Source organism: Sus scrofa, chromosome 15 (assembly GCF_000003025.6).
Source record: "Sus scrofa isolate TJ Tabasco breed Duroc chromosome 15, Sscrofa11.1, whole genome shotgun sequence".
Lineage (NCBI taxonomy): Eukaryota > Metazoa > Chordata > Mammalia > Artiodactyla > Suidae > Sus > Sus scrofa.
In genome coordinates this window covers 59,756,878-59,772,468 of record NC_010457.5, presented here as the reverse complement: position 1 = coordinate 59,772,468, position 15,591 = coordinate 59,756,878, and the positions used below count along the sequence as shown (strand labels likewise).

General features: G+C 49.7%; 1 protein-coding gene across 2 annotated transcripts in view; it reads left to right on the top strand.

Moving 5' to 3' along the window:
- MYO7B (myosin VIIB) overlaps positions 1 to 15,591 on the top strand; it is a 93,127-nt gene that overhangs the window by 30,596 nt on the left and 46,940 nt on the right. For both annotated transcript variants that reach the window (XM_021076153.1, XM_021076154.1), the window contains 8 exons: positions 470 to 612; positions 2,720 to 2,833; positions 4,291 to 4,444; positions 7,565 to 7,641; positions 9,016 to 9,135; positions 9,417 to 9,559; positions 13,928 to 14,138; positions 15,056 to 15,191. In XM_021076153.1, the coding sequence (XP_020931812.1) occupies positions 470 to 612; positions 2,720 to 2,833; positions 4,291 to 4,444; positions 7,565 to 7,641; positions 9,016 to 9,135; positions 9,417 to 9,559; positions 13,928 to 14,138; positions 15,056 to 15,191 (1,098 nt within the window). The remainder of the gene's footprint in view (positions 1 to 469; positions 613 to 2,719; positions 2,834 to 4,290; positions 4,445 to 7,564; positions 7,642 to 9,015; positions 9,136 to 9,416; positions 9,560 to 13,927; positions 14,139 to 15,055; positions 15,192 to 15,591) is intronic.

Genomic DNA, 15,591 nt, shown 5'->3' with positions numbered 1-15,591 from the left:
CATCTTTTGTCACTCTCCCTGTAAGCTTACCTTCTCTAACCCGGGCTCCACACTTCAGCCTGAACAATCGTTCTAAAATGCGAATCTGGCTGCACACTCCATCAGAGAGTTTCCTGCCTCCCCATCACCCGTGGGATTAATTCCAAACTTCTTAGCTTGGCATTCAAACCTCTATGCTTCCTGGCCCCACCTGCTAACCGGTTCCATCAGTCTTCCACTGCCTCCCTCCTGTAAACTATGCTCCTGCCAAATCCTCTCCATGAAAGGACATTTCTGACGTCTGAACTTTTAGCTGTATGTTGCCTTCCTCTTTGCAACCCCATAGCTGCCCCCACTGCCTGATGTCATCCTACCCATCCTTCAGTTCTGGGCTTGGCCACCTCCTCTGAGAAGGCTTCCCAGATGACCCCTCTAAAAACACATTTTCTCTTCTCTGCTCCCATCATGGGCATTCTCTGCTGGCCCCCAGCCTTTGGAAATGCCAAAACGATCCGAAATGACAACTCAAGCCGCTTCGGGAAGTACATTGACATCTACTTCAACTCCAGTGGGGTGATCAAGGGGGCACGCATTGAACAATTTCTCCTGGAGAAATCCCGGGTCTGTCGGCAGGTAAGGCCTCCACCTGCTGCACTGGTCCTGGGGGAACCTCCCTCCAGGGTGGGAGTCAGTGGATTAGGGAGGCTTCCAAGAGGGGTCCTTTTCGTCAATCTCACCCCTATGTTCCTTCTCCCCAGACCCCACTAGGTTCATTGTCATTGAACCCTGATCCAACATGGGCCAAGGACCCCTAGAACTGGATAATGATGGTTCTTCCCCAATATTTAAGGAAATGATAGGATCTTCAGTTTTGAATTTTCCATCTGTATAATTGTCTTCATTCTTTGGTGCTTACTATTCCTCACCTCTACTAGAATTAATTCTGAGGCCAGGCCAGTCCCTGGTTGAGAGTGGATGTATTTTCAAGTGTGTTGTCACCAGGGCCTTGTACTCACAAGGGCACTGTTGTCACCATCTTGAAATTCTTAATAACTTTTTAGCAAGAAGCCCATGTTTTCATTTTGCACTGGGCCCCACATATCAAACAGGCAGTCCTAGATGACAAGGATCGCAAAGTGTGGCAGCCACATCAGCAGAGTTAACACAATCTTTTTGGGGTTAGGGTGCACTCAAATGATGGTATAACCCCTAATACATATATACATGAGCACGCAAGCACACACATGCCCACACACTAAACAAGAAGGTTCAGAAGAAGAATATGCCACCAAAAGGACTGGGGCTGGGTGTGAGGATGGACAGACACCTGGGCACTGTGGCAGGCTGAAGAAGGAAGCCCACCTTTAGTGACCCCTGCCTGGTGCCAGGGGTTTCCCCCGCATTAACTCATTTGATTGTCACAACGATCATGAGAGGTGGGTCCCTTTCTCCCCGTTGCACAGGTGAAGAAACTGAGTCCAGCTAAGTTAATTAATTTATCCAGGGTCACAGAACTACCAGGAGGTAGAGTCTCTTTGACTCCAAAATTTGCCCTTTCCAGAAGCTTATGATTCATCACACATGAAGATTTATAGAATTCTTGGTTGGTGGATTCATAGAATTTGTTACTCAAAGATATATACCAGAATAGACAGTAGACTTCTAAGGCAGATCAGAAACAATTTCTGTCCATACTAAGATATGGATTTTTTTTTTTTTTTTGGTCTTTTTGCCATTTCTTGGGCCGCTCCCGCGGCATATGGAGGTTCCCAGGCTAGGGGTCGAATTGGAGCTGCAGCCACCGGCCTACGCCAGAGCCACAGCAACACGGGATCTGAGCCACATCTGCGACCTACACCACAGCTCATGGCAACGCCAGATTGTCAACCCACTGAGCGAGGCCAGGGATCGAACCCGCAACCCCATGGTTCCTAGTCGGATTTGCCAACCACTGTGCCACGATGGGAACTCCCCAGATATGGATTTTAAAACTTTGGTGTGTCTATACTGTGGAATGCTGAGTGAATTAAAAGGATGAGGAAGTGTGTTTGTGTCAGTGTAGACAGTAGGCCAAGAGTCATGTTTAGATGGAAAAAAAGAAGAAGCTGAAGAATAATAAATATGTTTTTACCTAAAAAATCAAAATAAACCTTTTATATACTGTAAGTAATGCACTAATGACACCTAGAAAGGAGCACAGACCATCAAATGCTTCCAAGGAAGAAGAGGTCATTTGAAGAGCGGGGAGGCGGGGTGAAAGGAAACTTTCACCCTTTCACATTCTATACTTGGGAATTGTTTGGATTTTACACTGGTGATGTGTTCATAAATAATGTTTTAAAATGCAGAAGCCCCAGCTGGGCAAACCTGTGGATGTCAAGTCTCTGGGGGCAGCGAGGTGAATAGGAAGGCTTCACAGTAGACTGTAAAGAGCCCAGGTCTGAATTCTGACACTCTCCCTCCCTGGTAACTCCGGGCTGTGAGGAGTAAGGATGCAGGGAAGCACCTAGGAGTGACCAGTTTGAAGGGCATGGTGGCCTTTGACAGAGTGGGAGGATGAGCTGGCCTTGGATGAGGACAGCCACCAAGGCATGGCCAGCCCTCGGGTCAATGCTGGAGCCGTTCAGGCTGAGAGCCCTTGGAGGGAAGCCCGGACAGGACTGGGAGCAGGGGACAGTTCTGAGGCCTCGAAGCCTCAGGGGAGTTGCTTACAAGCTCTCTGGAACTCTCTTCCTGCCAGGCCCCAGAAGAGCGGAACTACCACATTTTCTACTGCATGCTCATGGGAATGAGCGCGGAGGAGAAGAAGCTGCTGGGACTGGGAACGCCCTCCGAATACCACTACCTGACCATGGTGAGAAACGAGCTGCCCTTGCCCTGCCCCTCTCGCCACTCCTCTTCCCACCCCACCTGTCGATGACAGTCAGGAAGAGGAAGAAAAGCCAGCTCCTGCTCAATCCTTGGTTTACAGCTTCCTAAAAATCCCAGCCTCTGGATGGGCTCCTGGGCAGGGACTGGGGGCTCCCCTTTGCCATTCTCCACTCTACTCACTCAATGTTTGGCATTCACTTTAGGATTTTCACAGGCTTACCCTTGTCTGTGTGCTTCCTTGTTTCCCACTGAGCCCATGGTCCTGCCCCACAAACCTCATCTTATCTTGGTCCCAATGGACAAAAGGCTCCTGGTTACTTATCAGCTCCTCCCTCATTTCATCCCAATCACCATCCTTGTAGGTGGCCCTAGATCTTGAACTCCAGGAAAGGAGGGGCCTTGCAGGGCTGTGTCCCCACCCCCAGAACAGCGCAGTGCAAGCAGGCACTTTGTTGACAAGGGAATGAATGAGCCCCACCTCTTGAACCTCCCTCTGCTTAACTCCTCCCTCCCATGTCTCTGCCTGGAGGACCTCATCATCTCTTGCCTAGATCATGGTGCTAGTTTCCTCCTGGATCCCCACTCTTGCCAGATTTGACTCCCATTCTATCATCCACCCACAGACCTCTCACAGAGCAAGTCTGACAGACTAAGTCTCTGATTTCAGGCTCCTTGTGGCTCTTGGCATGGTTTCCAAGTCCTTGCAGATCCCATTATCCACCAACCTCTCCCCCTCAACTGAGACCCCAGTCTCGCTGCAGCCTCCACCCCTGCCTCCCATCTCATAGCCTTTCTCCAGCTGCCCTCTGCCTGGACCCCTCTGTCCCCAGTACTGCTATGAAACTTAGCGTGTGGGACCAGCTCAGGTGCCTCCTCCATGAAACTTTTCCCCCGTTCCCTGGAGGGCTGGCCCTGGCCGCTCCTTGTTCTTAGCACCTGTAACAGCTTAGGAGACTGTCATTTGCTTTCTGCCTCTCCTCCCAGATGCAATAGCCTCTAGGACAGGGCCAGAACTCTCCATTTCTGGATTCACAACACGTAGCCCAGGGCGTGGCACACAGTGAGCCTTGAAAAGTATTTGTTAAAGGAATGAGCTGATGGTATGCCCCCCAGAGGGTAAGGCGGGCATTACCATGGATGGCTAGTAAATTGAGGCTCAGAGAAGCTGAATGACTTAGCCATAAACACGCAGCTACCAGGTGCCATTGCACTAGCTGCAAAGCCCAGGCACTCTGTGTCTATGTCACCATGAGTCCATCTTTGGAAGTAGCTTTGTGTATTTTTTAATCTTGGGCCTCCAGGTGGCTCTCAGGATCTATCCAGAGCCTATGATGTGTCACTTACCAGGGGCCTTTGCCTGAGTCCCTGCCATGCTGGCCCTACGATGGTGGAGGTGGGGGGTGGGGTGATCCCAAAAAGTTGATGCGCCCAATCTTGCAGGGGAACTGCACCTCCTGTGAGGGCATCAATGACTCCAAGGACTACGCCCATATCCGCTCGGCCATGAAGATCCTCATGTTCTCCGACTCTGAAAACTGGGACCTCAGCAAGCTGCTGGCCGCCATTCTCCACCTGGGGAACGTGGAGTTCATGGGTAATGCTGTTTCCACCCAAAATACACCCCTGGGAAGGAAGAATAGAGGGCCTGGGATAGAGGAGGAAGAAATGCCTGAAGGTTCTCACCTGAAGAGCCCAGTGAAGTCACGATGTCTTGGAAAAGTATATTGAAAATTTTAGCTATGATTTTGGAAGCCTTGTGGGGCTAGGGGCAAGATGCCAGGGCCTAGGGCTCTCCAAAAATGAAAACTCTGGTCCATCACCCCACACTTTGGGCTGGGAATCAAAGGGTGAACCAGAGTAAGCAAAGCCACTTGTGAATTTGCAAACCAGTTTGCAAGCATCCAGCTGGTCTGGGGATTAAGGTGTCCTGGCTTGTTAGTGCCGCCCAAGCACCTGACAAAAGTTACTGACAATCCTCTCTGGAAGAAAATAGCATCCACGTAGATTACAAATTATTTCTTTAAACAGTTTCAAACTCACCATCCAGCATGCATCCAAAAAATAAAGAGGAACAAGGAAAGGTGATACCATGGGCAAAAACTAACAGACATAATAGACAGTAGAAACAGAGCCACCAAGATTTCAAATTATTGAGCACAGATCACAAAGCAGCTATTCTTGCTCTGTTCAGGAAAAGTGGAGTTCCACTGTGACTCAGTGGGTTAAGAACCCAGCATAGTGTCTATAAGGATATGGGTTCAATCCAAGTGCTCACTCAGTGGGTTAAGAATCTGGTGTTGCCACAGCTGTGGCTCAGTTTCAATTCCTGGTCCAGGAACTTCCACACACCTTGGGTACAGCCATAAAAAATTTTTTTTTAATTTTAAAAAGAAAGTGACAGTACATAAAGAAAGTGACAATACATGTTTTAAAAGTAAATACATAGGAGTTCCTGCTGTGGCACAATGGGATTGGCAGCATCTTGGGAGCACTGGGACACATGTTCAATCCCTGGTGCGGCACAGTGGGTTAAGGATTCGGCATTGCTGCAGCTGTAGCTTAGGTCACAACTGCAGCTCAGATCTAATCCCTGGCCCAGGGACTCCATATGCCCTGGAGCAGCCAATAAATAAATAAATAAATAAATAAAAGGAATCACAGAGAAATTCTAGATGTAAAAAAATAAAAACTGTAGTTCCTGCTGTGGCACAATGGGATCAATGCCTCTGCAGCGCCAGGACACAGGCTCCATCCCTGGCCCCGCACAGCAGTTTAAAGAATATTGTGTTGCTGTAGCTGCCACATAGGTCACAACTGCAGTTCAGATATGATCCCTGGCCTGAGAACTCTATATGCCCTGGGGCAGCCAAAAAAGAAAAAAAATAATAAAATAAAAACCAAAATGAAGAATTCACTGGATGAGTTTAGCAGCCAGTTTTATAATGTGAAAAATGAGGAAAAGTCAGAGGTGTATACAGCATGGAAGGCCAAAAAGATGGAAAATATAAAAGAGACATTAGGAGACCTTGAAGATTCATTGAGAAGATGTAGTATACATTTAACTAGAGCTCTAAAGGAAAAGAGAAGAAGGAGGGGGCATAGATGATATTGAAGAGATGATTTCTGGCTCTAGATCTAATGAAAGACACCAATTCATAGAGCAGTGAGGAAAAGACAGATTTTCCAATGAAGTGTTCCAGAGCAACTGGGTGTTCAAATAGAAAACATGAATTTGAACCATTGTCTCACACCTTATAAGAAAACATACTCCAGGTGTGTTGTAGCTGGGCGACCATGTAGTCTATCAACGAAACCAGGCACTTCTGCTAGTGAAAAGTGAGTGCTGATAAGCAGGGGACTTCAGGTCGTGGAAGAGTATCATAAATGTGATGCTGGGGAAATTAAGCCAGGCAAAAGAATGCAGACAATTAGATAATACTTACACAGAATTTAAAAACAGGTAACATTGGGAGTTCCCTTCGTGGCTCAGTAGTTAACAAATCCGACTAGGATCCATGAGGATTCGGGTTCAATCCCTGCCTTGCTCAGTGGGTTTGGGGATCCAGCAATGCCATGAGCTGTGGTGTAGGTCGCAGATCCCACGTTGCTGTGTCTGTGGTGTAGGCTGGCAGCTGTAGCTCTGATTCGACCCCTACCTAGCCTGGAACTTCCCTATGCCACGATGCAACCCTAAAAAAAAAGCAAACTAACTAAATAAGTAAAATTTAAAAATAAATAAAAAATAAAAACAGGTAACATTAAATGTTATGAAGGCATGCAAGTAGTTAGATGATATACAGGTAAACAGGTAAAATTCAATATTGTTTAGGAATTTATATGTAGGTAGTAAAAAGATAGAGAAAATTAGGAAATGGTTTCCATACAGGCAAGGAGAATGAATGCTTCTTGTGGAGGAACTGGTCTGAGCAGGAAAGGTTGTGGGGAGCTCCGGGTGTTGGTGAGGCTCTGAGTTTTGGCTTCAGCGTTTGTTACACAGTGTTGACCTAATAATTATCCACTATAACATCCCTTTGGGTTTTATGTGGGGTTTTTTGGGACACATATGTGTCCTGCAGAAATTCCTCAGTCAGGGATCATACCTGTGCCACAGCTGTAACCAGAGCCACAGCAGTGACAACGCCAGATCCTTAACCCACTGAGCCACAAGGGAACTCCCTGCTTTTTGTTTAAATCTGTATGCTCTATTTACAATTTTTTAAAGTTTAAAAAAAGGAAAAAAAAAAAAAACCAGAAACAGTATTCCTCCCTCCCCCCGCCCAGCAACCCTAAGGTGCAGATTGCCTCAAAGGGGAGGGACTTGAAGTAGAAGGTGGGTCAGGAGACCTGTGACAGAGCTGGGACTGGGTTCCAGTCACTCCTCCACTCTGCTCTATACTTATTGGACTGAATGAACGAATATGCTTAGGTTTCCATGGACAGCAGAGTGGATGGAAGGGGGCTAATGGCTCCTCTTCTCCCTTAATAGACCTCCCTCCCCCATTTGACTCAGGATCCTGATCCCAGAAGAGGGGGATGTTCCTGCTAACAACTGTTCACAGCTAAAGTGCTGATAGTCACCAGGGAGTCCATGGCTCTCAGAGAGGGTCTGGGAGGAGCACTGCCTCACACCCAGGAATGGGCATCTCCAAGGGGTGGATCTGGGGCTACTTTCCTAGGGCCTCTTTGCTTCTCAAGCTATTGCTTCTCTCTGCAGCTGCGGTCTTCGAGAATCTGGACTCCTCTGATGTGATGGAGACGCCCGCCTTTCCTACAGCAATGAAATTACTGGAGGTAGCTTGCTGTTGTGTCTGCCAGCTTCCATCTTTGTGCAGAGCCCAGGGGTCTGGGCTGACAGCCCTTCCCAGGCTCCAGTTCCTGCCTTCCACCCTCTCCCAGGCTCTCATCTCACCTCCTGAGCTCCCCTACAGACACTGCAGGCCCTGGGGTTGGGAATCAGGGTGAGGCTGTGGAGCTCATCATTAACTAAGTCTCAGAAGTGATCAGTTTGGCTTTAACCTGTGTTTCTTCCCTTTTCCCTTTGGTTGGATCCCTGACCTCATTCAGTGTGTTAAGGATCCAGCGTTGCCGTGAGCTATGGTGTAGGTTGCAGACTCGGCTCTGATCTGATGTTGCCGTGCCTGTGGCTGGCAGCTCTAGCTCCGATTTGACCCCTAGCCTGGGAACCTCCATATGCCACGAGTGCAGCCCTAAAAAGCAACAAAACAAAACAAAACAAAACAAAAATCTTTGTAGGTGGTTAATCTTTGCAGGCAGTTGTTTTCCACAGGTCATTGTTTCTCACTGCCTAATTCCAACAGTCACATGGGGGGGGGAGCTTGGTGAGGTGGATTCTGTCTTTTTTTTTTTTTTTTGGTCTTTTTTTGCCATTCTTGGGCCGCTCCCGTGGCATGTGGAGGTTCCCAGGCTAGGGGTCGAATCCGAGCTGTAGCCACCGGCCTACACCAGAGCCACAGCAACGCGGGATCCGAGCCGCATCCGCAACCAACACCACGGCTCACGGCAACGCCGGATCGTTAACCCACTGAGCAAGGCCAGGGATCAAACCTGCAACAACATGGTTCCCAGTTGGATTTGTTAACCACTGCGCCACCACGGGAACTCCGATGGGGTGGATTCTGTTACACTTCCCTGGGAACCTATCAGTAGGCACATCTTGTTGCTAATGTTCTCCATGTGATTCCGGGTTCTTAGAAAACTTCCACATGGCTCGGTTTTCCCTACATGGTGGGAGCAACTCCATCTATGTTCATTTTTCTCCCTTGGGCCTTCAATCTCCAGGCAGGAGTGACTTCAGCCGAGGTGTCTCCCGATGTCCATGGCCTGGCCTTGGAGCCCTCTCTGCCCATTTGTTTTCCAGGGACCACCCAATGGTGGACCCAGCACCAGGAGACCAGCACTTGACTGTTCAATGAAGCAGCCAGCATGCTTGGGGCCCACCCAGCTTGTGTGTCCTTTCCAAACACTGATACCCCAGTTCTCAGACTGACCCTGGACTGGGCCCTGCCCAGCATCTTGACTCTGACCCCAGTCACAGGCATCTCCCACTCTCAGGTCTTGGCACCTCAGGGTGTTTGGTCAGGAGAGAAATTTTGGGGCCAGGCCCTGCTCCATCAGCTGTGATGCCAGCCCCCACCCACCTTCCAGGTGAAGGACCAGGCACTCCGAAACTGTCTGATCAGGCACTCCATCACCGTCCGTGGGGAGTTTGTCACCAGGCCCCTGAACCTTGTACAAGCTGCAGACCGAAGAGATGCCTTCGTCAAGGTGTGGAGATGTGGGAGAAGGGGCCTGTGTGTCTCTATTAAGCACAGTTCCTTGCCTTGTGGGTGGACACTGGGAATGGGCAGAGACAGCTGGGAAAGTCCCAACTGTACCAGTCACCTGCCTGGCGACTGTGGGCTCCCAGCCTCTCCAGGCTTGGTTTCCTGCCTTAAAGTAGGGATGTTAGTCCCAGTAGGTTGATGAGATGCCGTGTGCCTGCAGTCTTTCCAGAGGAATTTCCTCTGTGCGTTAAAGCCTGTGGTCTCCACCCCATGTCTCCTCAGGGCATTTATGGACACCTCTTCCTATGGATTGTCGGAAAAATCAATGCTGCAATTTTCACGCCACCTGATCAGGACCCCAAAAATGTGCGAAAGACCATTGGCCTCCTGGACATATTTGGCTTTGAAAATTTCCAGAAAAATAGGTACGGAAGAGTTCCTATTGTGGCTTGGTGGTAACAAACCCAATTAGTATCCATGAGGATATGTGTTTGACCCCTGGCCTTGCTCAGTGAGTTAAGGATCCAGCATTAGTGGTAGGTTGCAGACAAGGCTGGGATCTGGCATTGCTGTGGCTGTGGTGTAGGCCAGCCGCTGCAGCTCTGATTTGACCCCTAGCCTGGGAACTTCAGTATGTCATGGATGTGGCCCTAAAAAGCAAAATAAATAAATAAATAAATATGGAGCTTAGTATACCTGCTCTCAGAAAATGGAAGATAAGCTCAGCTCCTCTCTGAGCTGGCCCGGAGGAAAGCCATTTTGCTCACAGATGCCAGGATGAGCCCCTTAGCAGGCCGGGGTCTTTCCTCAGTGAGGTGGTCCGTGTGCATCCCCTGGCATCTACAACGTGTCTAGAAAAGCATCCCTGAGAGTCAGGCTGAGCCCCCAGCATTTGTTACCCCTCTTGAACCATCCACTCTCCTCATGAACTAGAGTGAATTATATGTGGGTAAGGTGAAAATCAATAACATTGATTCAACTGCATCTTTAGGTAGGATATTATATTAGGTAATGGGGGAAAGGAAGGGATTTGTGGTCTATCCCTGACTTTTCAGTTTGGCAGGGGTAAGGCGAGGCCAGACACTTCTGACACTTCCGGAAGCTTGATGCTGAAACTTGGCCTCTGTACAGCGGTGCCAAATAGAAACATGGAGACAGAGTTGTGCACAAAGAAAAATAAAAAGCTTTATTGCTTTGCCTGGCAAAAGAGGCCTCAGCACCTAATGCCCTAAACACTGTGCCCTCCCTTGGGAGAGATTAGGAGGTGGTTTTATAGTTTGGGAATGGAAAACAGGGCTAAGGATCAGGGTAGATGCAAGCTTTCATTCTTCCTCAAAGTTAGTATTTATTGGCCCCAGGACTGGTTCTGGTGGTGGTCCTCTCTGGTTTTCATTTGTTGGAGGTTTTAGTTCTACAGAAGAACTCAAAGATATTGTTATATTCTCTGAAGAGGAACCAGATCCCTGCCCCAAGGCTGCACTATTGTCTCTCCTCCTCCCTGGTCTCTGCATTCCCTGCCTTCCCTGATGAGCAACTGTTTGAACCTACCTCTGGAACTCAGGGAAGGTCATGGAGGCTGAAGCTTTTTCCCTAAAAACAAGAAAGGAGGGACACAGAAAGGCTTGTACCCAGGAGCCCCACAGGGCCCTGCTCAGTTGTAGGATGTAGAGCTGGAGGCATGAGGCAGATCAGAAAAGTAATTCCCAGCTGAAACTGTGATGAAGGCCAGGGCTGGGGGTGGAGAGGGGTGATGAGGGGAGCCAGATAAGGAGAGATGATGCTCTGGGGCATTATCAAGTGGCCAGAGGAGTTCAGATGAGAAATTGAGGACAGGGGGACAGGCAAGAAAGAATTGCCCTACATAAGACCTAGCTTACTTGGGCGGAGAGTCTGATTCACTTAAAGGACTGGGCGGGATGGAGCGTAGGACTGGTTCTATTACCCAACTGATTTCAGGTCTGCTCACCTAATGTGCAACAGAGTCAATCTACTGACACCAGGTTGTGGTAAAGGAAAGCACAGTGTTTATTGCACGGCCAAGAAAGGAGAATGGGCAGCCCATGCTCAAAACACAAACTCCCTGATGGTTTTCAGGGAAGGGTTTTTAAAGGCAACTTTAAGGGTGAGAGTTGCAGGGTACACAATCGGCTTGTGGGCTTTCTTCTTGGTGGTGAGGTAACAGGGTGATGTTTAGAGAATCTTAATCATCCACCTTTTGGTTCCAACCAGTCTGGGGTCTTTGTGCTTGTGGTCAGCATGGAGTCACCACCCTCTACCTGGGCAGGGATCTTAGGATCTCAGGTTCTGCAGAACAACTCAGGAGATACATTGGATTGTTATGTATTCCCCAAAAGGAGGAACCTGCATTCTGTCATATCTCTGCTGTTTGGAACTCAAAAAGGCCTAAGAGATGGAAGCCCTTTTTTTTTTACAAACAAGAAACTGGGGGCTTTTGTACCCAGAAGGGTCCCACAGCATCCTGCTTGGGTTCAGTTCCAAATGGATACCTCTGGGCACTGTCAGAGAAGCCAATGGGCTGGCCTGACCTTGGCATGCCTCTGCCCTAGGCAGCTGATTTATCTGAGAAGACCCCTTGGCCAGGATTATCCAGACACAGCCATACCAAATTCAAGCACACTGGGATTTCAGCCTCCTGGTGTTGCAGGAAGGGGTACCCTTCCAGGCCTGAGCACGTGTTCTGTCTAACACTCAGAAATGAATTGTCCACAGAGACACACATACTGACAAAGGAAAAGACTTTATTATAAAGGGGTGCCCGGGCAGAGACCATCAGGGTGAGGGACCCCAGGAGAACTGCTCTGTCACCTGGCTCACAGTCTCTGGTTTTATAGGAAAGTGTTAGCCTCCCATAAAATGGCCAGCCGATCATTTTTTTTTTTTTTTTTTTTTTTTTTTGCTTTTTAGGGCCACATTCACAGCATATGGAGGTTCCCAGGCTAGGGGTTGAATCAGAGCTACAGCTGCCAGCCTACACCACAGCCACAGCCATAGCCAACACCAAATCCAAGCCACATCTGCAACCTATACCACAGCTCACTGCAATGCCAGATCCTTAACCCACTGAGCGAGGCCAGGGTTCGAACCTACAATCTCGTGGTTCCTAGTTGGATTTGTTTCCACTGTGCCACATCAGGAACTCCTGGCTGATCATCTTGCTCCACCCATTCTTGGTCTGGTTCAGGGTCCTTCTTGGTGATGAACACACCTCTCAGCCAAGATGGATTCCAGCTCCAACAATCCTGGGAGGTTGTTCATCTCCTCCCTCCTACTGGCCCCTCCCAAATCCTCCAGGTTAGTCTTCAGGGCAGCACCCTGTTCCTTATCAAGGCTTCCTGCTGTGAGGCAGCTCATGCAAGGGCTATTATCCTGCCTGGCCAAGGTGGGTGGTTTCAGTCAATGGTCCCCTAACACGGGGACCAGCTCATAGTAAGCTAAAAGTGATTGCAACCATTGGTTTCCAGCCCTGAGAGAGGCGGTTGCTCAAATCAAGCACAGCTTTGAAGACCGAGCTGGTGGATAAGTAGTTGGTTGTGGAGGATCTGGCCATTCCTTCCTCTGTGAAGGAGGCAGGGGCTGAGTTTGTGACAGGGCCGCAGTCTGGGGGCCACAGGAAGGGGCCTTGCTGTGTCACACAGCACCCATTCACCCATCCCACCTTCTGCAAGGGTTCATCGAATGCTCTCCAGGCACTGTGTCAACTCTTTGGGGTTCGTAGACCTCAAACAACCAGTGTCAGTTACCATGAGGTTTTACATAAATAGGAAGCCTGTCTTGAGGAAGAAACACCTGAGTGAGATGGGAAGGATGAGCAGAGGGAGCATGTCAGAGGAGGAGGGAAGGACCTTACATGTGTGGAGCAGAGGTAGAGAAGGGTGAGGTACCTTCACCTCCCTGGAAGCCCAGAGTGATAGTGGCCACTCCCTGGCAGAGAAGGGCAGGCTTTCTACTGTGTCACTGTCTCTGGATCCTGAAAACAACCACCCCCAAGGATTCCAAGCAGCAGGGAGGGCGGAGTCAGATCTGCACGTCAGAAAGCTCCCTCTAGTGGCTGTGGAGAGCGATTGGAGGGGTGAGGCTGGAGGCGGGAAGACAGTGAGAAGGTTGTTGCTGTGCTCCAGGTGAGGAAGAAGGGTGGCCTAGATTAAGGTAGCAGCAGCTGAGGTGAAAAGAAGGAAGCAGATCAGGTGCTGTGTGGGAGAGAGCATGGACCAGACTTTGGCAACTGAGTGGAACTGGAGAGGAGGGAGACAGGGATGTCAAATATGACTACAGGTTTTTGACCTGAGCCAGGGGTGATGAATGGAGGGGCCATTTCCCAAGGTGGGGAACCCAGGAGGAAGAGCAGGTTGGAGGACTGGAGTGGAGGTAGGGAATATGTCTGGTTGATGCAAAGGAGCCCAGCCATCAACACTGAGTCTCAAGAAGCTTGTTTTAATACCAGGGCCATTTGCCCATAGGGCTGGGGCTGCAACAGGACACTTGGTCCCCCAGGGATTGTCTCTGGGTCAGGATAGACAGGCCTGGCAGAGGACCCTGCAGGGAACTGCAAGGAGACATTGCAGGAACTAGATGATATGCAGAGCCTCCTTGTTTGCCATGTGGCAGAGAAGGTGATGGAGGTGGAGGCAGGGGAAGAGGGATGCTGCATGTCAGCATGTGTGCATGTTTGGGGGTGTGCACCATGGGCACACACATGTGGCTATGCGCCAATGGCTGGCTGCATCAGCGACTGAGCCAACCCTGCCCTGCCTGGTATGGTGCTTCCCCCACAGCTTTGAGCAGCTATGCATCAACCTAGCCAACGAGCACCTGCAGCAGCTCTTCGTGCAACACGTGTTCACTGTGGAGCAAGAGGAGTACCGTGCCGAGAACATCGCCTGGGACTACATCCACTACACCGACAACCGGCCCACCCTGGACCTGCTGGCCCTCAAGCCCATGAGCATCATATCCCTCCTGGATGAAGAGAGCCACTTCCCACAGGTGCACCCCCAGGCCTGCTGACCCTCAGGTGGAGACCTCATGCATGGGAAGCTCCAGAGCAGCTGGAACCTCTGCCAGGGTTTAGCAGATCAGCTCCAGCCTAATTCTTCTTCCTCTCTTTCAGGGCCTTCCTCCTGCAGGAAGGCACCTGACTCTACCCTCACTTCCATGCCCCAGCAGAGCGGCATTTCATCACTGATTATTTAGATTCAGGACCACACCCCAAGAGGGGGCTTGTTGGAGTTCCCCTTGTGGCTCAGAGGATTACAAACCTGACTAGTATCCATGAGGATGTGGGTTCGATCCCAGGCCTCGCTCAGTAGGTTAAGGATCAGCCATTGCCACAAGCTGCGGCATAGGTCACAGCATATGCTCAGATCTGACATTGCTGTGGCTGTGATATAGGCCAGCAGCTGTAGCTCCGATTTTTACTCTTGGCCTGGGCACATCCATATGCCACAGGTGCAGCCCTAAAATGACAAAAAAAAAAAGGAGGGAGCTTATTAAGACTTGGAGCCAAGGGTTGCCAAGAGTGAGAGACAGAGAAACACTTTCATTCTCACTTCAAAGGACTCTGCCTATTCTTGGGGGGATGGACCCTCAAATGTAGTCAGTAAGAACTCTGATCCAGAGAAGGGAGACGCTCCAATCTCTGGGCATTCATAGGGAAGGGTGCAGTAGGAGAACTGGCACTAAGGGTCTGCAGACCCAGTCTCTTCTCCCACCTCGGCCCTCATCCACTGCCCCAAATGACTGATCCTTGGGCATCCGTTTGCTTTCTTATAGAAAGGCCCTCAGTCATTCTGAGTCCAGTTCCTTTGTCCCCTTGAGGGAGCCCCTGAGACTTGGGGATGTGCTAGCTGGCTTCCCTGTGGCTTCACTCTGGGACCTCAGCCCATGGGCATCCATTCTTCCAGGGGACAGACACCACCTTGCTGCAAAAACTGAAGAGTGTCCACGCCAAAAACAAGGCCTTCCTGCAGCCCAAGAACATCCATGATGCTCGATTTGGCATTGCCCATTTCGCTGGCGAGGTGTACTACCAGACAGAAGGTAGGTGCTGCCCCTCTCCACAGCCCCTTCCTTCCAAATCCAGAGCACTCCGGGGAAGGGGGGGGGGCATGGAAGGAAGGCCGAGGGGATTAGGTCATTTTGCAGAGCTAGCAATGGGCCAGAGGGAATGCAATGGGCCATGCATATTTGTTTGTGTTTTGCTTTGTTGATAATAGTTCTATTGAGAGATAATTTCACATACTATATCATTCACCCATTTTAAGTCTACAAATTTCTGCTATATCCATAGAATTGTATAGCTGTTGCACGGCTTTAGAATATTTGCATCACCCCAAAAAGAAACTTCCATTAGTGGTCACTCCTCATCTCTCCCCAACCCTAGGCAACCACTAATTTCTGTCTCTATGGATTTGCCTTCTAGACATTTCACATGAATGGA